The 7,766-nt window shown below is 41.2% G+C and overlaps 1 protein-coding gene across 1 annotated transcript; it reads right to left on the bottom strand.

The window, feature by feature from the left end:
* Window positions 1–2,047: 2,047 nt before the first annotated feature.
* Window positions 2,048–7,469, bottom strand: cox7b (cytochrome c oxidase subunit 7B). Its single transcript, XM_080779385.1, has 3 exons — window positions 7,358–7,469; window positions 5,013–5,128; window positions 2,048–2,272 (listed from the first exon to the last, which is right to left on the bottom strand). The coding sequence occupies exons 1-3, from the start codon at window positions 7,392–7,394 to the stop codon at window positions 2,177–2,179; spliced, it is 249 nt and encodes an 82-aa protein (XP_080635511.1). The 5' UTR covers window positions 7,395–7,469; the 3' UTR covers window positions 2,048–2,176.
* Between the last annotated feature and the right edge of the window lie 297 nt (window positions 7,470–7,766).

Below are 7,766 nucleotides of genomic sequence, written 5' to 3'. Positions count from 1 at the left end.
ACCTACTGGTTGGAAAGTAGTGTTGCCTGAAACTCACTAATATGTCAGTTACAGTTCACTTTATCATTAGACATCATCTTAAAAAAAAGAAACCTTAACAAATAAATTACGTAATTTATTCTAATTGTTGTTATTGCAATTTACGAGCTGCATTCGCTTCCCACGTCTTACTTATATCATCAGAGACAGTCTTCTTATGGAAAGGTTATAATGTCATTTAGATAGCATGTTGTGTAGGCACTAGGCATGAGAGGCATGCACTACAATGTGAATAAAACAAATGAAATACTAAAACAAAGAAAACAATAAAATGCTCAAAGCAAGGTATGAACCGAACATCTGTGCATGGATAATGCATGGTAACGGCGGTGTGAAAACTCAGTTCTTCAGACACGGAATCTAGTTGATCACATAACAGGATTACAGATGTAAGGAGGTGACCTTACGGTGACCCTGGGACTATAAACAGTGTCGCGCTCCACTCCTTGTATGACTTATTGTTGCCCATGTTTGTTTTCTTTATGGCTTTCGTCTTTATTTTATCTATTTTATGGAGGTACAGACAGTAGCCAAAACTCTCACATGTCTCCCCCCTGCTCCGCTCCCTCCACTGGCTCCCGGTCGCTGCCCGCACAGAATACAAAACTCTGATGCTGGCATTCAAAGCAACCAAAGGCATGGCTCCCCCATATCTCACAAGTATGATCGAACCCTACAAACCCTCCCGCGCGCTCAGATCAGCCGACGCAGGGAAGCTGGAAGTACCCTCACTAAAAACGGCGGGACAACAACGCTCCACACGTCCCAAACTCTTCTCCCTTCTGGCTCCAAAACTGTGGAATGCACTTCCCATTGCAGTCAGAACTGCAGCCTCACTCCCAATCTTCCGCCGTAGTCTGAAAACCCACCTTTTCAGACTCCATCATGGCCCATAGCACTTACCCCAACCCCTTAGATAGCATTTCTGTAGACTTAGATAGCATTTGATACAGACTTATAGCATGTTATGTAGACAGCACTATAATTGCATTGTATGTAGTCATAGCACGTCATAGTACATATGTATAGCATAGTATAGTATATATGTATAGTTTCATTATATAGATATTCCACTGTTACGTTCTTAGCTTACACATGTTTCATGATAAATGCTTTTTATGTGATGTATTCCCATGCTTTTGTTCTTGCTTAATGTAAATCGCTCTGGATTAAGAGCGTCTGCTAAATGCCTAAATTGTAAATTGTATTCCAGCCTCACTCCTACAGCATACGTAAAGTACTTCTTTGAGCCTAGATATGTGGAGCGTGTAGATCAGACGCGAGCCCCTCGACTCGGCGCATTGGAATTTTAACCTGTAAAACCGACACGCGTGAATTTGAAGTCACGCAAAGAAGAGAAGTTAAGACTGTTGCTTTCTTTGACTTCAAACATTCAATGTAGGAATAATATGTCATGCAACCAAGTACTAGTCTCTGCGATGGGCTGCTCTCTTGTGCAAGTACAAATGTACTACGTGTGCCGTACTGTGTAGATCTCATTCAACGAACTGCAGCCTATGTTACGGGGTTGCAATTACCTCTCGGTCAGAACATACAACTGTACCTTTAAACCCATTCTGGACGGGAACCCCTTTTGGTGTTTTAAGAATGATGTCGTACCTTAGCTACTGAAAAAAAGCAGATCTACAAGCTACAAAAATAGAATATCTACAAGCTTGTAGATATGCTATTTTTTGAAAATTCTTGAAAATGTGGCGCAAATCTTTGAATATATATTTTTTCAGAGCAAACTTTTTTTTAAATCTCAAATCTTTGCTCCTGGGGGGGTCCCTGGAACATCATATTTTCAGATGGGGGTCCTAGGCCAAATCCAAATAATTCTGGAGGTCCTTGACATGAAAAAGGTTGAACACAAACACATGAGGTTTTTTAGAAAACTCTTAAGGACCCAGAAGCCTTTTTTCCTCCTCATTCCAAAATGGGTTAATCAGGAGTGGAGCATTACAACATCCTGGCAATATCAACACGAGAAGCAAAACCTCTCAAGTCTCAATTAAAGTTAAATTTATTATGTTACAGTTTAACATGACATTCTTCTGTACAAGCACAATGTTTTAGATTCTAAAACATCACAGTAAGGTGTTTAGAGAGAGGACAGACAGCAGGCGGGTCTTCATCACTCCTCCTCCTCGCTCTCTGCCTGCCTCCAGGGTTTGGGCATGACCTTACCCACCGGAGAGAAGTTCCACGTGATGCCAGTCTGCGTCAGCACCTGCCAATCACACACACACACACACAGACAATACATAACATAATCAATAATCCTATCAATGCATCCATAACAAAATCAATACTCCTATCACGCAATACATAAGGGATACAGATACGCTGGCTCAGGGGTAGAGTGGCCGGAAGGTAACCGCAAGGTCGCCAGTTCGAACCCTGTGGGCTCCCCCAGAGTTAAGGCCTATTCATAGTCTGGATTTTGGGTGGTGAGGTGAGCTGACCACCGGAGCTGAAATAACGTTGAGCGGTGGTGAGTAAAAACAGAGAGAAGGGCTGGAGCGGTGGCGGTGGTTTGCTCTTCACCGCGGCTCAGTGACGTCATGTTGTAGTTCGGTGGTCACCTCAGTGACGTCATGTTGTAGTTCGGTGGTCACCCCACCACCAAAAATCCAGACTGTGTATGAGCCTTTGAAGTGTCCTTACTCTGAACCCCTAATTGCTCCTGATGTGCAGGTTTGGTGCCTGGAATGGTTTCCGCCGCCATCGGTGTGTGAATGTGTGTGTGAACGGGTGAATTGACGCACAATCTATGTAAAGCGCCTTGGGATAAAGGCGCTTTATAAATGCACCATTTAACATACATAACATAATCAATCAAACGCTCCACACGTCCCAGAACATTCTTCCTTCTGGCTCAGAAACTATGGAATGAACTTCCCGTTACAATCAGAACCACAGACTCACTTCCGCCGTAGTCTGCAAAGTGAAAACTCACTACTTTGCCCTAGCCTCCACAGCCTTACAGGTGTATGCAAAAGGCTTAAAGGACAACTTTAGTTTTTTTCAACCAAGGTTCATGTTTTAGGTTGTTATTAGAGAAACTAAAAGGTGAGTGTTAATTTTCTTTCATTTGCTGCTTTCTTTCGTTTTAGGGATTTTAGCAGTTTTTGACAGGGGGGCGGGGGCATTCGAGCATGGGGCTAAATATGTATTTTTTAACACAATTTTATGGTGATTTATTTTTTTATGGTTTACTATAGTCCTAATAAACGCCAGGAAATTACATCTGGCCACAAAAGATCACAGGATCTATTGAATGTGACAAACTTACATATTGAGCCTATACACACAGTATAAGCCTTCCCCCAGTAAGCTACCTTCACATTCAGTAGATCCTGTGATCCTCTTTGGCCAGATGTAATTTCCTGACGTTTATTAGGACTATAGTAAACCATAAAAAAAGAAATCACCATAGAATTGTGTTAAAAAATACATATTTAGACCCATGCTCGAATGCCCCCGCCCCCCTGTCAAAAACAGCTAAATTCCCTAAAACGAAAGGAAGCAGCAAATGAAAAATGATTAACACTCATCTTTTACTTTATCTAATAACAAACTAAAACATGAACCTTGGTTGAAAAAAACTAAAGTTGTCCTTTAACTTCATGAAATATATTTATAATTTAGCATTTTATGTAGACGTAGCACTCTATAATGTATACTCATTGCTTCACTGCACAGATAATCTACTGTTAGGTTCTTGGCCTGCTTATGATTCAATTTCTATGTACTTATCTTGTATTGTTGCTGCTTACTGTAAATCGCTCTGGATTAAGAGAGTCTGATAAATTGTAATATTCTTATTATTTGTTTAGATTGGTGATATATTTACATATATAACATAAGTGAACGGCTCCTCAGTCCTTTAACACATTTTGGACTGAGGTGGATTAACACATTTTGTACATAACACGTCCTGAAACGTCATAAGGATTGGAACCGAGAGGTGCCTTAGACGTCTGTGGACGTCCTAGCGACGTCCAAACGACGCGGGGCGAGATAATAATATTCAGAATAATTACTTCTTTTTTTTTTGGCATTTCGCTTTTCGCTTGCCGTATGCTAACGCTCTGTGAAACTATTAGCTTGTCATTGACTCCCATGTTAGCGCGGCGGAAAGAATGACTCGTATCTCCTCATCCAGGGCGCTCTCCGTGGTGATGAATGGATCGATATGCTGGCGCTGCGTTTCTGCTCCTCATCCGTCTCTCCCGCAAAATATGAACTCTTTTTGTAGCGTATATAAATATATTAAGATGATCGGAGATTGTGATGGCACTTTGTCAGTCAACTTTTTTAAGAAAGTATTTCCAGTTCATGGCTTTCAAAATGGAAGCGATCACTACTCTGGCGATTACTCCGGCGCAAGCAACGCCTTTATTTTGATGCAGTTCCGGTACTAAATGTGTTAAATAAAAAGGCGTATGAATTCTAAAAGTTTTCTGAAAAATCTATGTTTCTATGCTCAACCTTTTTCATGTCAAGGACCTCCCCGGAATTATCTGTATTTGGCCGTTCCACTTTGGGAACCACTGTTCTACCATACAGATGGACATTACATTACATTTAAAAAAAAAAAAGTTTAAATAGTGCCACTTTAACCAATTCAGAACAGGACATTTGGTGTTTTAAGCATTACGTTATACTTTAGCTATTGAAAAAGAGCAGATTTAGAGCAGACTTTTTTTATCGTGAAAATGTGGTATTCTTATATATATATATATTCTTTCAGAGCGAACGTTAACTAAAATGCTTTGCTTCTGGGGACCCTGGAACTACATATTTTCAGACGGGGTCGGTGGCCAATTTATTTTTGGGTGGGTCCTGGGGCTTGACATGAAAATGTTTGAGAAAGACAATGACAGAAACACAAGGTTTTTCAGAAACAAACTGTCAGGATTTAGAAGACATTTTAAAGGGCTAAACAGGTTAAAGTGTGAACTCACATAACTCCAGACAGACACACAGAACACAAGTCCTCCTGCCATCAGTGCGTTGCCATACTTGGTGTGGAAGTTAGGGGGCGATGTGGAGCAGTGCCTCGCCTGGCGCACGGCCTGACCTGAAAAAACACACAACCACACACATCATTATCTATGAACAGAACAGAGACTATGGAGATGGAGCTATAAAATAAAATATATAATATATATTTCAACCAAGGTAGATCTATGGTAGCTCTGGTCCATAGCTCTAATGCTTCTACCATTCTGCCCTGCATTAAGGCTATGCTACTGTCACTTTTAAATCTCACATGGAACTCAGACCAGCCTCTCCTCTTTAGCGTAAAATAAAATAACGTTTTTGCTACTCACCAAAAAACAAAGGCGGGTTGTGTCAATAGAAAGCCTATACTTTCCTTAGTGGAAGCACTCTGAGCCCCCCCCCCCCCCCCCCCACCACACGTATAAACGGTACTTTTTGGCCAGAAAGGGATTTATTTTCACCGGAGGAAAAATATTCTCTATGAGGCAGTTCTCTGGGCAATATCGGTAGAAGACGCATTGGAGTAACTAAAAATATTTTAGTTATTTCTATCCTAGTTTTCACTTTTTTGAAAACTACATATTTCTCTCTTTGTCACCTGTTAACCTGTCAAGACAATAAAAAACTGATTGTGATTGAAACACTTCAGGACATTATTATTATTATTACTATATTGCCTACAGTATGAGCTATGATCCAGGTTGTCTGCACACATCAAAAGTTACATTTAACACTTAAATGTAACACAATACAGTGCTATATCACTGCCATTTCAATGCTAGCAGGTCCGTTTATGATGCAAGTTAAATTTGACCCTTTGACCTTTCTAGTTAAAAAATTAAATAAGAGTTATGTGATGTCAACAGTGAATAGGTTACAACCAGTAAGACGCGCAAACGCGGGAAGCGAACGCAGCTGAGACCCTGCAGATCATGTCTGTCTGTCTGTCTGTCTGTCTGTCTGTCCCGCTGTTACTGTATATGTGGACCTGGCCCCTTTTGTGCCCATATATGGAGCTGAGTGATTGCTGATGCAACACACTTCATATTTGGACGTATAGCGGGACAGACACACAGACAGACAGACAGACAGACAGACAGACAGACACACAGACAGACATGATCTGCTAGGTCTCATAGTAAGTGCTCACTGCATTCGCAATCACTGCGTTCGCAATAATCCAGGCTGGTCTACACAACTTGGCATGACATGTACAATGGATGAAGAACCGATTTGGTACCAAAACAAACATGAAATGAAGGTGCAAGACTAAACTAATCTAATATGCAATACTAGTGTCAATGCAATGAAGCTTATGTGTTTTTTAAGTAAATCATTAATGTTGGCAAAACTCTGTCCCATAATAGTCACAATTAACAGTTATAATAATAATATAGGAATACTGGTCATCATTAGGATTGCATGACCTCAAACATTGATTGATTGATTACAGTACATTTCAAGCACAACTCAATACAAATTATGTTAACATTGGACGACACCTAAAGCATTACACTTGTTTCCAATAGGGTCCAGCATGTTCAATTCATCATAACAAGAGATATCGTACAAATATACACTTCTACATCATATCCAAGACCTTCCGAAAACGAATTAAATACAATTTAATGCCGTTTTAGAATGATTACATTAAGAGTTAAGACTATTATGACTTTAAGTGTGCCCCGTACGTGTCGGGTGAAGGGTCACAAAGCTACACATTAATAAAAATGCACCGGGTTATCTGAGGACAACACGGACATGACTGACTGACTGACTGACAAAGTCAACCACTATACTCCGTCAGTTACTGACACTGTCCAACGTTAACACACGTCCGTCAATCAACAACTACAACAATACATTAACTCGAGTGTTATTTACTGTGTTCAGACAGTAGTTTGTCTGTTTGTTAGTTTGGAGGAGGAGGCTAACAGTGCTAGCCGGGTGCTAGCAGTGCTAGCCGCCAGGTCACTGTTTGTTTGGAGGAGGAGGCTAACAACAGTGCTAGCCGGGTGCTAACAGTGCTAGCCGGGTGCTAACCGCCAGGTCACTGTTTGTTTGGAGGAGGCTAACGGTGCTAGCCGGGTGCTAAAACAGTGCTAGCCGGGTGCTAACCGCCAGGTCACTGTTTGTTTGGAGGAGGAGGCTAACAACAGTGCTAGCCCGGGTGCCGACAGCCAGGTCACGAGGAGACAGGCAGTTATTGGAGGTTATATTTAATATAATAATAAAACATGAGAGGCGTTAAAAACAGAACAATGTGTAGCTGTTGTTAATGAAGTGACGGGTGTTGGTTTCTCACCAGAAAGGTTCCCTGCAGCTTTGACCAGACGGAACATGATGAGAGAGAGAGAGATGGTGTTACCCTTGAACAACTGAAACCAGAGGGACTGACAATATGGCCGACAGGAAACACGTACAATTCAATTCAAATGAGCTTTATTGGCATGAGAAACATACATTTACATCAGTGGTTCCCAAAGTGGGGTCCGGGGACCCCTATAGGGGTCCTTGAGGGAGTTCCAGGGGGTCCCCAGCTAAATGATAGTTTGGAACCAAATGACTGAGAGAGTGTACAAATGGAACCATCTATTTGTACACTCTCAGAGTTAAATTAACTTGATTTTTACAATATATATTGGGGTCCCAGAGATAGAAATGGGTAAACTGCGGGGGTCCTTGACATGAAAAGGTTTGGGAACCACTGGTTT

Source organism: Protomyctophum bolini (genome assembly GCF_963924005.1).
Source record: "Protomyctophum bolini genome assembly, chromosome: 13".
NCBI lineage: Eukaryota > Metazoa > Chordata > Actinopteri > Myctophiformes > Myctophidae > Protomyctophum > Protomyctophum bolini.
This window is presented reverse-complemented; position numbering and strand designations above follow the sequence as displayed.